This window comes from Microtus oregoni, unplaced genomic scaffold (genome assembly GCF_018167655.1).
Source record: "Microtus oregoni isolate MIOR12 unplaced genomic scaffold, Mior012 000029F_ref0000214, whole genome shotgun sequence".
Taxonomy (NCBI): domain Eukaryota; kingdom Metazoa; phylum Chordata; class Mammalia; order Rodentia; family Cricetidae; genus Microtus; species Microtus oregoni.
The window spans coordinates 5,681,037-5,698,456 of NW_024543088.1; the positions used below are offsets into that span (position 1 = coordinate 5,681,037).

The 17,420-nt window shown below is 47.7% G+C and overlaps 2 protein-coding genes across 3 annotated transcripts in view; one reads left to right on the plus strand and one right to left on the minus strand.

Annotated features, from left to right (window-relative positions):
• LOC121464900 (pentatricopeptide repeat-containing protein 1, mitochondrial-like) lies at window positions 1–15,022 on the plus strand. Its single transcript, XM_041678007.1, has 9 exons — window positions 1–306; window positions 2,475–2,965; window positions 4,170–4,310; window positions 5,326–5,544; window positions 6,225–6,326; window positions 9,193–9,897; window positions 11,639–11,755; window positions 12,480–12,662; window positions 13,965–15,022. The coding sequence occupies exons 2-9, from the start codon at window positions 2,501–2,503 to the stop codon at window positions 14,145–14,147; spliced, it is 2,115 nt and encodes a 704-aa protein (XP_041533941.1). The 5' UTR covers window positions 1–306; window positions 2,475–2,500; the 3' UTR covers window positions 14,148–15,022.
• Window positions 14,614–17,420, minus strand: part of LOC121464913 (protein BUD31 homolog) — a 20,602-nt gene continuing 17,795 nt past the window's right edge. For both annotated transcript variants that reach the window (XM_041678019.1, XM_041678020.1), the window contains one exon: window positions 14,614–14,664. In XM_041678019.1, coding sequence (XP_041533953.1) covers window positions 14,614–14,664 — 51 coding nt within the window. The remainder of the gene's footprint in view (window positions 14,665–17,420) is intronic.

Consider the following 17,420-nt stretch of genomic DNA (forward strand, 5'->3'; position numbering starts at 1 on the left):
ACCGCAGGCGCGTGTGGCTAAGGGAAGGAAGTTGATCGGGGCCGAAACCCTGCGACCCCGAGGACGCCTTAAGGCGCTTCGATGCGCACGACTCTCGGAGTGACTTCTTGTTCAACCCTCGTAGGAATCCCCGGAGCCAGGCCGAAATTGGAGCCAAGGGACTGTCCAAGCCGGCGCCGTCGGTCACGTGAGAAAATCCACGCTCTGTAGGCCTGGGGAGGGGAGGCAGGGGCGCCCCGAAGGTCCCAGGCCCCCCTACGGCTGGACAGCCTCCACGTATCTCTAATTCAAAGGTTTAAAACTCAGGTAAGGAGACTGGGCATGTGGCTCAGTTGGCAAAGTGTTTGCCTCAGGACCACATAACATAAACCGGGAATGTTGGAACATACTTTTAATACCAATAAATGGCAAGTGAAGGCAGGAAATCAAAAGATCGAGGCCAACCTGGAGGGAGAGTCAACCTTCTAATAGAACTAGGATTTAAAATGTTTATCGTCAGCCGGGCGGCGGTGGCGCACGCCTTTAATTCCAATACTGGGGAGGCAGAGGTAGGAGGATCTCTGTGAGTTAAAGGCTATCCTGGTTCACAGAGTTCCAGCCAGAGAGGGACCCTGTCTCGAAAACCAAAACAAAACAAAAGTTTATCCTGATTTTTGTACGCGTGTACGTTTGTAAGTATGTACGTAGATGTATAGCAGGCTGGCCTTGAACTCACAGAGACCCTCCTGCCTGTGGCTCCCGAGTGCTGGGATTAAAGGTGTGTGCCACCACCACCCGGCTGATGTTTTTTTATTAAAGGGTTTAAATTATGCAGGCTGAACTCTAAAGCCCATCTAATAAAAACGAAATGCTAGGCTGGTATGGGAGGATGCAGCTCAGTGAGAGAGTTTAGATTCACAAGTCCCTGGATTTGAAGCCCAATGCTACCAGATTCATAAACAAACAAGCCAATAAATACAAAATCCCAGACACAGTAGTCCTTGCTTGTAATGCTAGCACTGAAGTAAAGTTGAGGCAGGAAAATAAGATGAGTTTGAGGCTAACGAAGGCTACTCAGTGAGACCCTGTCTCAAAAACTATAAAGATCGCTAGGCACTGGTGGTAGACAACTTTAATCCCAGCTCTCTAGAGGCGGAGGCAGTTGGATCTCTGTGTGTTTAAGGCCAGCCTGTTCTACAGAGTGAATTCTAGGACAGCAAAGGCTACACAGAGAGACCCTGTCTGGGGGAAAAAAAAAAAAAAAATATATATATATATATATATATATATATATATATATATATAGCTAGTGATATAGCTGAGTCGTAGACCTCTAAATTCAACCTTTAGTACCACAAAAGGGAAAAAATATGTAAGCACGTATATAATTTTCTGGTTATTTTGTTTGTTTTGTTTTGAGACAGTGTGTGTCTTGTAGCCCTGGCTGACCTGGAACTCACACTCTGTGGACCAGGATGGTCTCTAACTTGGAGAAATCTACCTGTGATGACCTCTGAGTGCTTGCACTAAAGGAGTACACCACCACACCGTACATGGTTGTTTTTTTTTGTTTGTTTGTTTGTTTTTGTTTTTCGAGACAGGGTTTCTCTGTTGCTTTTGGAGCCTGTCCTGGAACTCACTCTGAAGACCAGGCTGGCCTCAACTTCACAGAGATCCACCTGCCTCTGCCTCCCGAGTGCTGGAATTTTATGTGTATTTTTTTTTCAGTCCTGAGGATTGAACCTAGGACCTCGTGAAGGCTAGATAGGAGTTCTGCCATGAAGCTACAGACACTCACACCCCATTTTGTTTATTGTAGTCCTTCTGCCAGAGGCTGCTAAGTACCAAGAATCTCAGGCCTGCCTAAGACTTCTTTTTCGGTTTGGTTCTGGTTTTTTGAGACAGTGTCTCATATAGCCTGGTCTTATTTATAGCAGAGGCTACCCTGCACTCCTGTGCATTGTTGAAACACATTTGTTTATGTGTGCATTTACATGGGTGCATTGCACAGTGTATGTGCACAGGTCAGAGAACACACGCACCACAGCTTCTACCAAGTAGATGCAGGGACCAAACTCAGGTCATCGAGCATGGCAGAAAGCTCCTTTATCTGCCGAGACAGGCTCAGGCCCTCTTTGTTGTGTTTTCGAGACAGGGGATCTCTGTAGCCCTGACTAGCTTGGAACTCTCTCTCCCATGTGCTTGGATTAACTGTGTGGGCTACCTACCACACCTGGCGCTCTCTCTCTCTGTTACTCTTACTCTTTTGAGACAATCCCAAGAAGCTCAGGCTGCCCTTGAAGTTGATATGTAGCTGAGGATGACCTTGTTCTGATTGTTTTCTGAGAGTGTAAATAACGGCCCGTGTCCTACTCCCCATCCCCAGCCTGAGCCCAGACTTCCTAACTCAGAGCTACCCTAGTATCTGCACTTCTCTCTTCTTCCCAGCTTCCGCCCAGAGGCTGATGGGACTTCCTTATTTTTCTTCATTTCAGGTACAAGAAGGCCAGCAATAGACCTCATGAGACTTTCCCGGCTCTTTTCTGGCCCCCACCCCATAGGACTGTCTGTCCTCCAACACTGGGATCTTCTTGGATCCACCCGATGGACAGGAGTCAAGGAGGGACTTGCACAGCTGAGGTCGGCATGGCCACATTGGCAGGTGTCGGCAGCCTTCTGCAGCTCTTCCCACCTGCCCCTGGGCCAGGGGAGCCAGAAGAACATGGGCAGCTTCTGCTCTGACTCCAATAAGCTCAGCACTGTGGCCCCTCAGGAAGAGGAGGAGGACGAAGAGAGCTTTGGAACCCTCTCTGACAAATACTCTTCCCGGAGACTGTTCCACAAGTCAACAGCCCAGCTGTATAATCTACAGCTGAAGGAGCAGGGTGTCGAGGAGGAAGAATTGGAGCCCAAACAGTGGCAGGGCAGGAGGAACACTCCATACTGGTACTTCTTTCAGTGCAAACGTCTGATCAAGGAAGGAAAGGTCCGAGAACCTTGGGGTCTTCCTTTCTGCCGGGTTGACATATGTGAGGCAGTACAGCCTTCCTAGTTGTTGAAACTGGAATGTGCATTGCTCAGTCCTTGGGTCTCTATTGTTTTTGTGCCAGATGAGTGTTTGTGCCATGGTGCACATGTAGAAGTCAGAAGACAATATGGTAGAGCTGCTTCTTCCCTCCCACCTTTCTATGGGACCCAGGGATCGAATTCTGGTCACTATATTTACACTGCAAGTGCCTTTATCTGCTGAGCCATATCGCTAGCCCCCTAGCTATCTTTAACCCACTACATGGTAATCCCACTAATCTTTTCGTCCATAACACATTTCTTTGGGTAATGATTTGTTCTTTTAACAGCTTGACCTCTAAACTGTTTCCAGCTCTAGCTCATTTGAATAGTTCCACCATTCTTTCCAGGCTGTCTTGCTGTGTTGCCCTGGCTCACTGGCACTCACCATGTAGTTCAGGTTAGCCTTCCACTCATAGTTTCCTGCCTCAGCAGGAGTGCTGGGAATACCTAGCATATGCCTCTACACCCAGATTATTTTGTGCGCCACCATGCTTGGGGGTAGCTATTATTTCAAATAAGAAAAAGGAGTGAGAGCTGGGCATAGTGGCATACACCTTTAATTCCAGCACTGAGACAGACATATCTCGGAATTGGAATCCAGCCTAGTATACATAGTTATACCCTGTCTCAAAAAAAAAAAAAAAAAAAAAAAGAAAGAAAGAAAGGGAAAGGGGAAGGGAGAAAAGAAAACGAAAGAGAGAAAGTGGAAATTGGGCTAGAAATTCAGTTTAGGGGTAAAGTGTTTTCCAAGCATGTGTAGGCATTGGGTATGATCTCCAGAACAACAACAACATCGAAAACAAAGAATAAGGAATGAAAGTATGTACTAAAGGGACAGTGTAGAAAATTAGAGATGCAGCCAAGGCCACTTTGGGTAGAAGTTTGCAGTGAGAAGGAGGTGTTGTCTTGTATCATGTCAGAAGGGTCCCTTTGCTGGCAGCCTTTGATTTTGGGGGGTTTTTGTTTTGAGATAATACTGTATGAATCCCAGGCTGTTCTGAAACATGCCGTGTAGCCTAGAATGGCTTTGATCCCCCTGCCAAATATATGCCCCACTCTCCTTGGCTTGCTAAAGGTCTCTGAAACCATCCTGAGCTCTCTCATACTGGCTTTTTACCTAGCTGGCGGAGGCCCTGGATTTGTTTGAGAGGCAGATGCTGAAGGAAGAGCGCTTGCAGCCTTTGGAGTGCAACTATACGGTGCTGATTGGGGGCTGTGGGCGCGTCGGCTACTTGAAGAAGGCCTTCAAACTCTATAATGACGTGAGTGTGGGCCACAGTAAGAGGACCAAAGCTCTGAAATGCATGCTGGGAGCAGATCCTGAGCATAATGCCATGGGCAGATTACATGAGATTTGTTGACATTGAATCCAAATTGTGTTCTTGGGGAACTGAGTAGGTGACAAGAGACATGCTTAGTTATGCGCCTGGGCTGCTAGGAGCCCACATGTCCCTAATTTCTCTGCTACTATGCCTGGTTAGTCTGTATTCCTCTCCACATCATCCACAGTTGCTCACACAAACCCTGCTTCTGTTCCTTCATGAATCAAAAAAGAACCTTACATGGGACAGCTGTAGACTCAAACAAGATACAACCCATCTTCTGGTGCCAGAAGCTAAGGGAGTCCTTATATTAGCAGACTCTTGCTAATCTTAGCCCTCTTATTTGGTACACTACTCTAGTCCTCATAGTCTGTGGTTAGAGCAGACAGAAAGAAACTGCACTTCTCTTTTGTTTTGTTTTATATTTTGAGACAGTTTTACTATGTAACCTTGGCTTACCTGGAACTCGCTATGTAGACCAAGCTGGCCTTGAACTCATGCCTGCCTCTGTCATCTGAGTGCTAAGACGCCAACATACCTGACAAAACTGCACTTCTCAAAGGACATTGTAGGTATATGAATCATTGTAATGATCTTTCTGAATGATCTCATCCTTGGTTTCTAAGCAGAGTTGACTAGCTCGTGAGCTCCCAACTAGTGAGTACTGGTCCCCCTTTCCCAGAACAGACACGCTCTGTACATCCTGGACGGTCAGGATAAGCTGCTCAGGCCTCAGAATATAAGCATACCAGCTCTAGAATATTCTTTCAAGTGGCCTAGGAGGATGATTTCCTGTTGGCATTTCCAAGAGTGTGGGCTCAATTTTCATAGTCCCTCTAGTGAAGTAAGGAGTTTGGATCTGTGTATGAGGTGCTACTTGGACCCTTCAAAGTGGCTGTGATCTCTGTATCCAAATTCACCTAGAATTTCCTTCAGTGTTCTCCCATCTCAACAGATGAAGAAGCGAGACCTGGAGCCTTCGGATGCCACCTACACAGCCCTGTTCAATGTCTGTGCAGAGTCCCCCTGGAAGGACTCCGCCCTGCAGAGTGCTCTGAAGCTCCGACAGCAGCTCCTGGCCAAAAACTTCCAACTCAACCTGAAAACATATCATGCCCTGCTGAAGGTGACCGCCAAGTGTGCAGACCTCAGGATGTGCCTTGATGTCTTCAAGGTGGGGACTCCCTTGCTCTTCCAAGTCAGACCCAGTCCTGTGGGACAAGTGTGAGAAACAGATTACTTGTCTCCCTTCACCTGGAATGTTCAGGAAAGCTGAGACAGCCCATGCTTTATGCTGGGATTCACATGTATCCAACATGACCTAGCTTTCCGTGGCCTCAGTCTGACAGTATGGGCTGTAGGCAGGCAAGCAAAAGGATGGTGGTGGAGAGGGGGATCCTGTGCTGAGTGGGAAGACAGGAGTTTCTGAGAGATGGGAGTGTCTTTTAGGAGGTCTAGCCCAGCTTGACATTGAAAAGACTGGTGGGGACCGTGTCCTTGCCCTGTATAGTTCTACATGGTTGAAGCCTTGTTCAGATATCCTAGAAGGTGTGTCCTTTCACAGGTGAGGAAACTGAGGCTGAGTAGCTCAGGGCCTTGTCCTTATCCATGCCCATAATTGGCTGCTGTTGTTTTTGGGTCTTGAAACCAGTCCTTTTATTCTAGGGCTCAAGTACAGTGGTTGCAAGGGTCAGCTTTGCAGATGCTGCTGATTCAAGGAGCAGAGCTGGGGAGATGGGGCTGGTTCTAACTGGTTCCAGTGCTGTGTCCAGGCACCTGTTCCCAAGAGATGCATGGACCTGGTACTGACATTGCTATAGGTTCTGAGTGAGACTGCTTTCTCCTCTTGCCCAGGAAATCATCCACAAGGGGCACAGAGCCACAGAGGAAACCTTCTCTTTCCTGCTCGTGGGCTGCATCCAGGACAAGAAGGCAGGCTTCCTGAAAGCCGTGCAGGTCAGTCTTGCCGTTGTCCTGCCTGGTGCCAGGGTTAGCTTTGTTTGTTTTTTGTCTTTAAGTTGTATGTATGTATGCAGGAGGCCAGAAGGAGGTCAACTGGAGCTGGAGTTGTATAGCCTGTTGTGAGTCCCTTGAACTGGATGCTGGGAACCATACTCAGGTCCCCTAAAAGAGCAATTTGTTCTCTTAACTGCTGAGCCTTCTCTCCAGCCCACTGTGCCAAGTGTTTTTACATCTGTCATCTCCTGGCCTTAGTGGTAATCACTACAGGGCATGTCTTCTTCCATTTTGTGGACAGCATGGAAAGGAGGCTTGTGGCAATGCTGCTCTTCTAGTGAAGGCACAGCCAGCCCATCCCTCTCCTTCTCAGACCCTCTAATTTTGGGTTTCCTGACCATTGCAGTATGGGAACTGGGGTATGTGTTCAGCCCATCCCTCAGGTTCATACTCTAGTTGGCATCTCTCCAGGTGCAACCAGGAATACACACTTAGTCTCAAAGTGAGACAGATCCTCTATTCCCATCTCAGATCTCTCATTATGTCAGGAGTGGGCGCTGGTGTTGCTACCAATGGATGCTTGGGAGTCATGTTTTTCCAGGCTCTGCCAACCAATGTGTCCACCACAGCCTGACAGCAGCCCAGTCCAGATATCCTGTTTCCAGACATGCATTTCAGGAAGCTTCTCAGCACTTTACTGAATGACAACCCAAGACCCAATGTTGTATCCCCTCTGCAAAGAACTCTGAAGCAGTGGCATGCTGTGAAGAAAGTGTAGAATGAACCCATCAGTTCCACGGGCCTGTTTGTGTTAAACACTTCCTGAGCCCATCAGTACTGCCGGCCTGTGTGCTACACGCTTCCTGCTTCCTCAGGGCTCTGTCCACCCCTTTTGGCAGGTGAAGGAACTGAGGCTCACAGACGTTTATACCATACATGAGATTCCCACAGCCACTCAGAGCTGGGATTTAGGGCTAAGGAGATGACTTAATAGGTAACAGCACTTGCTATATAAGTACATGAGGACCTAAGTTCGAATCCCTAGAACTCGTGCAAAAAGATGGATGTGATCTTGTCACTGTGACCCCAGCTCTTTGGACATCAGTGACATGAGGATTGCTAGGCTAGGTCGAGTGATAGACCCTCTCTCCTTGAGTAAGGCAGAGAGTGATATAATAGGATACCTGATGTTCACCTTACAGTACAGATAACCCATTTACAACAGCGACACACAGACACACACAAACACACATCAAAAAAGAAAAAATTGCTACAACTTAGTCTCCATTGAGACTTCTAGTTTGAGATCCTGTCTCAAAAAAAAAAAAAGCCAAGTATATCAGAGTGTGTGACTCTGCCACATTTTATTTCAACAATATGGTGTATATATCTCTTAATTTTCCATCCTGCTAACCATTCCTTAGGAAAGGCTGCCAAGATCCCTGCCTTTCTGAAAACGTTGCCCTGATAGGCATTAGAGCCTTGCAAGGTTTGCCAAGCTGTTGCCTAACCTGCCAGTCCCCATCTGCATACCTTGCTCTAAGGTGGGGTGACCGCTGTTGCCCACACCCAGCCCTTTAAGGTTTCTGTCAGAACCAGAGAAGGGACTGGTGAGTTAGTGCAGCACCTGGGAAGCAGAGGCATCTCTGAGTTTAAGGCTAGCCTGATCCACGTAATGACTCCAAGGCTACATAGTAAGAACCTGTTTCAAAAAAACAAAACAGAAAAACCAAAGGGTGCTGGAGAGAGAAGTTAAGAGCATTGGCTGCTTTTGTAGAAGACCTGGGTCCAGTCTCCAGTACCCACACAGTGGCTCACAACTACTTAAAGGTGTGTGCTGCCACGCCTGGCCTTAGCTAGGCTGGATACTTTCTCGATTCCTCTTTGTTTAGTCACTTCTTTAAATGTATGTATTTATTTTCTGTGCATTGGGGTTTGGCCTGCATGTATGTCTATGTGAAGGTGTTGAATCCTCTGGAACTGGAGTAGCAGACAGGTGTGAGCTGCCATGTGGGTGCTGGGAACTGAACTCGAGTCCTCTGGAAGAGCAGCCAGAGCTTTTAACCACTGAGCCATCTCACCACCTCTTTTTTTTTTTTCCATTTTTTTTATTGAGAAAAGGAGAAGAAAAAAAAAAACAAGTTTCCACCTCCTCCCAGCCTCCCGTTTCCCTCCCCCTCCTCCCACCCTTCTCCCCCTCCTCCCACCCTTCTCCCCCTCCCCCCATTCTTCTCCCTCTCCCTCTCCAGTCCAAAGAGCAGTCAGGGTTCCCTGCCCTGTGGTAAGTCCTAGGTCCTCCCCTCTCCGTCCATTTCTAGGAAGGTGAACATCCAAACTGGCTAGGCTCCCACAAAGCCAGCACATCTCACCACCTCTTAAACCTATTTTGATTATATGTATTTTGGCGGGAAGGCATTTGCATTCCCCAGCACAAATGTAGAGGCCAGAGGACAACCTCCCAGGTTGGTTCTCTCCTTTTGTCATGTAGAGTCTAGGGATTGAACTTAGGTCATCAGATTTGGTGGCCAGTTCTCACATCCCCACTTCCCACCCCTGCCGTTTTTTGTTTTTGTATTATTGAGGTTTCTTGATCCTTTTACCTGGGGCTGTAGGCTGGCATCACAGTGACTGAACCTGGGAGCTCCATACCCGAGTCACATCCCTGCACTTTTTTTTTTCTTTTTTTGGTGGTGCTAGGGTTTTTTTCTAGGTCTTCACATACACTCAGCTGTTGCTGCACCGCAGAGCTACTCCAGCTTTCTTGTGCCTTAGGAGTTTGCCAGTCTGATTGTTACTGCACAGCGCCTCCTTCCATGGGAGCCCAGAGGAGGCAGAGACATGTAGCTAATATTAGTTTCTCCTGCAGGTATGGCGGCAGATGCTGAGGCTGGGCATCAAACCAACTAGGCATGGCTATAACCTCCTGTTGGGCGCAGCTCGAGACTGTGGTCTGGGGGACCCAGAGGTTGCCTCCAGGCTGCTCCTGAAGCCTCAGGAAGAGACCATCCCGTTCCAGCTACCAGCAGGCAGGCCTGAGGCCCGGAGGAAAGTCCAGGCCAAGGCAGTGGTTGATGTGTCAGTTAGACATGTGGAGGCACTAGAGAGGCAGTTGTTTCTGGAACCTTCTCAGGAACTTGAGAGACCTTCAGAGTTCCCTGAGACTGGGGTAACAAGCAAAATCCAGCCTGAGATAGAAACCAAGGCAGAACCTGGCCATATACCAGCCCATACCCCACTGGCCCTGATGCTTCCCCCCTTGAATCTGGAAGTTAATATCCTGAGTCTTGGGACTCTCTCCCCAACTGTAGTCTCCTTTGGGACAGTGGCCACACCTGCTGATAGGCTGGCCTTGATGGGAGGTCTGGAGGGCTTCCTGGGAAAGATGGCAGAACACGGGCTCCAGCCGGACATCAAAACCCTCACTCTACTGGCTGAGGTGGTGGAACCTGGGAGCCCTGCAGAATCCTCGCTGCTGACCATCCTGGACAGGCATAAGGTGGAGGCCGACGTTACCTTCTTCAACACGCTGATAAGGAAGAAGAGCAAGCTGGGAGACCTGGAGGGAGCAAAGGTCAGGCACTATCTACTGGGGTCTTCATTCTCTGACCTTAGATTGTAGAATATAGCTTATTAGCATATATATCTGGAGCCCTGCTCTAGGCTTGGCCTTATATGAAGCTAGGAATTGAGACACAAACCAGCCAACTGCACCACAGCCCTACCACATAGAGGAAGGGCATGAAGGGCATTTAGGAAGAAGGGACATCCTGATATGCTGGGGATACTGGGTTCCAAGAGGCCAAATGTGTCACTACACTGAGGAGGGGTACATAAGATAAGCAGGTGCTTCAGGAACAGGACCGTAGAGTTGTTCAGCTGTTAAAGAATCACCATCAGTTGGGGCTGGAGAGATGCCTCAGTGCTTAAGAACACTGGCTCTTCTAGAGGCCCTGGGTTTGGTTCCTAGCACTTATCTGGCAGCTCATAACCATCTGTAACTCCAGTTTCAGGGGATCTGATGCCCTCTTCTGGCTTCCATGAGCACTAAGCATTCAAGTAGTACTTAGACATAAATGCAGGCACACCTATACACATTCAAAACAAAATAAAATGTCACTGTGGGGCTGAGGGTAGCTCAACTGGTAGAGTTGCCTAGCACACATGTGATCCTGGATCCATTCCTAGCACTGCATAACCTGATTCACACCTATAATCCTAGGAGCTGGGGATTGGAGGATGGAGGATCAAACATTTAAGGTCACCCTTGGCCACTGTCTTAGCTTTGGTTCCTATTTACTGTGATGAAACACCACGACCAACAGCGATTTGTGATGGATTTGTACATTTGTAGTCCATCACTAAGGAAGTCAGAACAGGAACTCTAACAAGGGAACCTGGAGGCAGGAGCTGATGCAGAAGCCATGGAGGGGTGCTGCTTACTGTTTTTGCTTCAAGGTTTGCTTAGCCTGTTTTCTTATAGAACCCAAGACCACCAGCCTCGGGCTGGCACCACCTACCTTGAGCTGGGCCCTCCCCCATCAATCACTAATTAGGAGAATGCCCTATAGCTCCATTTTATGTGTGTATTTTCTCAGTTGAGTGTCCCTCCTTTCAGCTCTCTAGCATATGTCAAATTGACATAAGACAATCTAGCATAGCCAAATTGAGAGTTCAGTGCCAGCCTAGAGTCCTTGAGACCTTTTCTTTCGAGAGTAAACAGATCTCTAAGTTTTAGTCCAGTTTACATAGTGAACTCCAGACTGGCCAAGGCAGTATATTGAGACCCTGGTTCAGCTTCCCCCCTCAAAAAGATAGGTTCACCATGAGGCACCCCAATTAGTCTCTGGAGTGTTCTTGCCACCCCAATATGTTCCCAACACTGCACATTCTCTGTGCTATCATCAGCTTCAGGTCTCTCTGCTTCTCTTCTGGTCAGGCCAGGAGACGCAGTCTGATTGTGTGCAGCTCTCCCCATCTCACAGAGATGATAGGCAGGCTCCAGACAGGTTTTTGTCACTTACACAGTCAGTTTTTGTGTGATGCGCTTTGACAGAAGCAGTGCCCTGGGCATCTGTGAGGGTCAAAGGTGACAGAAATGGCCACAGTGCAGAGTACACCTTCCTCTGGACAAGCTAAGAAGACAGTCCTCTGGGGCTGAGTAGAGAGCAGCAGTGCCATGTAGCCAGCTGAGGGAGTCCAGAGGCCTCTAAGCAATGGTGCCCCTTGGTCTCTAGCATCCAGCAAAGGAATTCATCAGGACATCTGGCCAGGGCTTGTAGGTCTCAGGTAACAGTTGCATGTCTGTCTTACAGGCGTTGCTGCCAGTCCTGGCAAAGAAGGGAATTGTCCCCGATCTGCGGACTTTCTGCAATCTGGCCATTGGGTGCCGTAGACCCAGGGATGGTATGCAGCTGCTTGCGGACATGAAGGTGAGAGGCCCAAGCCCAAGCAGGATGCCTCCGGTTCTGGGAGAAAACCCAGGGAGTTCTCAAGAAGTTATGGGGGAAATAGGACCCAGCAGGATCAAATGAGTGTGGAGCAGGAATGGCCATGACCCCCTGTGGGAATGAGCAGATTCTGTGAGGTATTGTGGAATGTGTTTCCATCTTGAAGCTATTGTTGGTTCCAGTGGAGAGATGTGAATGAGTCTGAGCCCTAACACCCGGAGGGATGGGAGCTCTGGCCAGAGGAGAGATGGACTAGAAGCTTGGAGAGCAGAGGGTGGTTTTCAGCTGTGGCTGCTCTGATGCTCATTCAATTCCAGCCGACCCCAGCAGTGGCCACTTCTATAAGGACCGAGCTGTGTTCCCACATTCTACCCCCGTACTAATGCTAGCTGTTATAGATGCCCCCCACCTTGTGGTGAAGACCCTTTAAGCAGTGAGCTGCAGCCAAGAGTCAGAGCGTGGAGGTATTTTACACCTCGTTTCCTGTCTGTTGCCGCCGGAGCAGCAGTCTTCTCTCCAGATTTTTCAGGGCTGAAGTGACAGGACAAACTTGCTTTTGTGTGGGGTTGGACAGCCAGCTGTTGCTGTACGGTTCCACCCGTCTTGTTTCTGGTGCCTATCTGTGGGTTTGTGGGTCGGGCCTAGCAGACTCCCTTGTCCTAGCAGCCACCATCATCCTGCTGACTATGTGATATCCACGTTCTAGAAATCCCAGATGGCCCCTAACACCCACATCTACAGCACTCTGATCAACGCGGCCCTCAAGAAGCTGGACTATGCCTATCTCATTGATATCCTGAAGGACATGAGGCAGAACAGCGTCCCAGTGAATGAAGTGATCATCCGTCAGCTAGAGTTTGCTGCTGAGTACCCTCCCACCTTTGACCGGGTATGTGTGCCAACCTTACAGTGCTCACCATTGTCTTAGCCTCTGCCATCTCTGGTTTCGGCCTTTGGGGCTTGACGTTCACTTCCTTTCTGAAAGTTGTTCAGTAGCTTTCCTTAGGAGAACCCCAAGGCCCTGAGCCGCATTGAGTACCCTGGAGCTGACAAGTGGCTGTGAGCTGCCTGGTGTGGATGCTAGGAACTGAACCCAGGTCGTCTGGAAGAACAGTACTTTAACCACATAGCCATCTCTCCAGCCCACTTTTCATTTTGAGGCAGTCTCAGGTAACTCAGGCTGGCCCCTAGACTTTCTTCAGTTCCATGTTGTAAATATCTTATCAGGAGATGGTCTCGTTGCTAAGTGCGGAGATAGGGCGTTAGGTGCCACTGAAGCCTTCTGCCACTCTCGGAGTTAATTTCTGAGAGCGTCTCACTGACACTGGAGCTGATGTTTGGCTAGACTTGCTCTTGTTGCCTGTCTCATCTCCCTAGCACAGGGTTATCTCACAAGGCATGGGTACTAGAGTGAATTTGTCCTGTTTGCATACCAAACACTTTACCATTGAGCCATTTCCTCAGCACACTTAATCTATTGCTTATTACTGAGGCAGGGTTTCTCTGTGTAGCCTTGGATGTCCTGGAACTTGTTTTGTAAACCTAACTGGTCTGAAACTTAAGATATCTACCTGCCTCTCCCTCTCAAGTACTGGGATTAAAGGCATGTATCTCCACACCTGACTTGAACTTCATCTTTTTAAATCAAACTTTTAATCTCATAATTAATGGGGTTTTCCTCTCTTTTTTTGGTTTGGCCTATTTTTCCTAGATAACTCCTGCCAGCTGTTTCAGGCTCTTCATTCCTAACCTCCCTACAAGTGGATGCTGCAGTGGGCCAAGGTTATAGGTCAGGATGGGAGCATCTCAGCAAAAGAGGCAGAACTAATGGGATGCCTCAATTCTAGCTGTGGGGCTGAGGTGACCTCCACGGGTTTAGGAGTGACACTGTGCCCTTAGAATCGATGGCTTTTAGGCCAAGGGCAGTTTGTCTTGCCCTGCAATACAGCAGTAAATCTAATGTCCATTTTTCTTTCCTGTCCACTGTAGTCTCTTGAAAGCAGAGCAGAGGTCAGCTGCTGTGTAGCTTTGGGTGACATGCAGTGGCTTGGATTGCCTGAGAACATTTCTGAACTCCCTGCTTTTCTTAGTGTATTCCATATTCATTGTACAGAGTGATGGGTCTCATGGTAAAGCATCTGTCCCTGTATGTCACTCACCTTGACGTAGTTCTGTTCATTTCTAATTACAGTACAAAGGGAATAACACCTACTTGAAGAAGATTGATGGCTTTCGAGCTTATTACAAGCAGTGGCTGAAAGTGATGCCAGCAGAGGAAGCCTCCCACCCCTGGCAGGAGTTCCGGACCAAGCCTATGGGGAACCAAGACACCACTGGGAATGTTGGTGTCCGGAGAGGCCTTAGGGACAAGTGATGGCGCATGCTGCTGCGACAAGCTCCCAGCGTTCACAGTGCAGGTGGAGCCCAGGAGCTCCTTCCATTTAAAAGCAGAGAGTGTGCTGGTGTCGCCTTCCTAGAGGCACCGCAGCGTTCTGCAGGCGTAGGCATGAGGACAAAATCCTGGGCCCAGGTTGCCCTCCACGTCACTGCTGAGAAAGTGTAAGCTTCTGCTCACAGACTGGCTATGACACTGAGCCACAACTGTGCCCATCCCCTGCATCCCGCAGCCTGATGCTCTGAAAGAATGAATATAGCCAAGAGGTCTAATGGTTTTATTTTTACAGATTTCAGCGATTGGAAAGCCTTCACCTCTAGAGCCCATGTTCCCTCTGGGTCTCTTCTCTGGGCACCACTCTGAGAAGAGCTGCTCCAGAAGGGGGTGGCCCAGTAGGTAGGAACCAAAAAAGTCCAAAGTCCAGAATACAGCAGAGTCACGGGTGTCAGCCAGAGCAACCTCTGCAACCGCAGTGCGTGCACTCGATGATGCGACCCTGTAACAGAAGACGGGGACATTTGTGTACACTGCTACAACACTGCACATACCGACTGAAACGTGCTGTACAGGGTGCTGGTGGAATAGTCCCTGTTCCTACACACTTCCATTTGGATATTTTAGCTCCTTTGGGAAAATGGAAACAGCTACCACTAGCCGAAAGTTACACGTCTGTGTGTGATTAAGGCAAGACACACCTACCACCGCCACAAAGAATCCTCTGTAAGCCAGTGCCTCCCTCCTTTTTTTGTTTTGTTGGTTTTTTTTTTTTTTTCTGAGACAGGGTTCTCTGTAGCAATCCTTGATGGCCTAGAATTTGTTTTTTTTTTAAATTTATTTATTTATTAAAGATTTCTGTCTCTTCCCTGCCACTGCCTCCCAAATAAAAACATATAGGCATCCTCCTGAATATTAACCTTCATCAGGCGATGAAAGGAGACAGAGACAGAGACCCACATTGGAGCACCGGACAGGAATCTCAAGGTCCAAATCAGGAGCAGAAGGAGAGAGAGCACGAGCAAGGAACTCAGGACCGCGAGGGGTGCACCCACACACTGAGACAATGGGGATGTTCTATCGGGAACTCACCAAGGCCAGCTGGCCTGGATCTGAAAAAGCCTGGGATAAAACCGGACTCGCTGAACATAGCGGACAATGAGGACTACTGAGAACTCAAGAACAATGGCACTGGGTTTTTGATCCTACTGCACGTACTGGCTTTGTGGGAGCCTAGGCAGTTTGGATGCTCACCTTACTAGACCTGGATGGAGTTGGGTGGTCCTGGGACTTCCCACAGGGCAGGGAACCCTGATTGCTCTTTGGGCTGATGAGGGAGGGGGACTTGACTGGAAGAGCGGGAGGGAGATGGCTTAGAATTTGCTCTGTAGATCAGGCTGGACTTGAACTCAGAGATCCTGCTGTCTCTGCTTAAAGGATTAAAGGTGTGTGACCACCTGATGTAAGCCAGCCTTTTTATTCTCCTGGTGGGCCTGCTACTGCCTAGAGGGCTTAGGCCAGAGTTCTTGAGGACACTGGGCAGACGGTATGCACTCAAGTTCCTGTGGCCAGAGCAGAATTGTCCCAGGGCATAGTGGCTGGGGCTGGGGAAATGCTGTCTTGACCTTCTTCTGGAGTCCAAGAGCCCATGTTAAGCAAATAAAGTTTTCTGGTAAAGTTCTGCTAAATCTTTGAGACAAGTCTCATAATGGATAGCCCTACATTTCACAGCTTAATGTACAGATGTGCACTACCACATCTGATTCTATGGGGTGCTGGAGATGGAACCAGGGCCTCATGCATACTAGACAGCCCTCTGCCAACTGAGGAACAATCCAGAGGCTGGGACACCAAGAGCCTCCTCTTGGGAAGCAGCCATCAACCACTAGCCATGGCTTGGCACATCCACATCAGAGCCCCAGCTTTGGCACAGAGGGCAGATAGAGCTGCCTGCTGAGCTGAGGCCATCTGCACTTGAATGAAAGCTCAGTGGATGGCCCTGGCCTGATGTCCTGGTATTCCATTTCAAGGGTCTAAAACTGGAGTTCAGCCACTGTAACGGCGTAAACGAATGCAGACAGATTGTAAATATATATATATATATATATATATATATATATATATTTAGAGAGAGAGAGAGAGAGAGAGAGAGAGCTTTAATGAAGAAATAGACTTACAGAACCACCGTTCCCGCGGAGACCAGGAAAGCAGAAGCCGCTGGGAGCATGTTCACCAAATTTATAGGCAAACATTAGCCCGAGGCGAACACGCTCCCTTAGGGGCAGGACTTATCCCTACATCTCCCCTTTTTGTCTAAATAAGACAGAACTAAACCAAATACAACTATATACAATAATAACAAATAATAAATATAACAAACAATATTGAGAACAAAAGTTTTGCTAAACATTCTATCTCAAGGAGTCTAAATAATGTAGAGAGTAACTACAATTATATAATCTTCAACTCCGTCAAAGATCTGAGAAGGGAATAAATATTTCTTAACAAACGAGATATATCCAAAATGTGCAACAATTGACAGAGACAACTGACTACCTGGGCAATCACCCAAAGTCTCGTTAGCAATGTTGAGTCAACCAACTTTGGCTAAGGCCTAACATAACTGACATACCATTATTAAAGGCAAGGAACTTTTCAAAACTATCTTAACCCTGTCTTGGCAGGATATGACAGTCCTGTTTTATCCATTGATGCACGCTCTGTATCTCTGTCAGTGGTTGAGGTATGGGCATTTCTTTGCCCAAAGGCCAGTTCTGCCAAAAAGAAAGGCTCCAGGTGGAGTGTCTTTGGTGCTCAACATTCTCTTGGGAATAGAGCGGTGTTGCCAGGAGCAATTGTGTCTCACTATCATGAAACTCTGAGTTAGATTAAAGGCCATTTTCTACAGCTCTTTGAAGAGGATGAAGATTATCTATCTATACTGAGTATAATCTCTATATATCTAGAGAACCTGATTAGTCTAATTATAAATGACAAACTTAGATGACTATTTATATAATTCTCAATATCTATCTAACTTAAAGACTAAGACAATAAACAACTGTGTAACAAATGAGGATAATGACCTCCAAATATAAACACTGTACAAATATACATTGCAATATGGTAAATATATATCAATACACAAACATTATATAAGTATCTTAATCAGAGGTAGAAATGTATACTGCAATATGGTAAATATATACAATATATATATCAATACAATATATGTCAATACATAAAAAATGTTTTAAA

What these genes read in the sequence shown, in the direction of transcription:
- LOC121464900 (XM_041678007.1), top strand. Translation starts at nt 2,501, where the DNA reads ATGAGACTTTCCCGGCTCTTTTCTGGCCCCCACCCCATAGGACTGTCT. An exon ending in GCTTCCTGAAAGCCGTGCAG is followed by an intron (nt 6,327 to 9,192) that starts GTCAGTCTTGCC and finishes TTTCTCCTGCAG; the next exon opens with GTATGGCGGCAGATGCTGAG. An exon ending in ACCCTCCCACCTTTGACCGG is followed by an intron (nt 12,663 to 13,964) that starts GTATGTGTGCCA and finishes TTCTAATTACAG; the next exon opens with TACAAAGGGAATAACACCTA.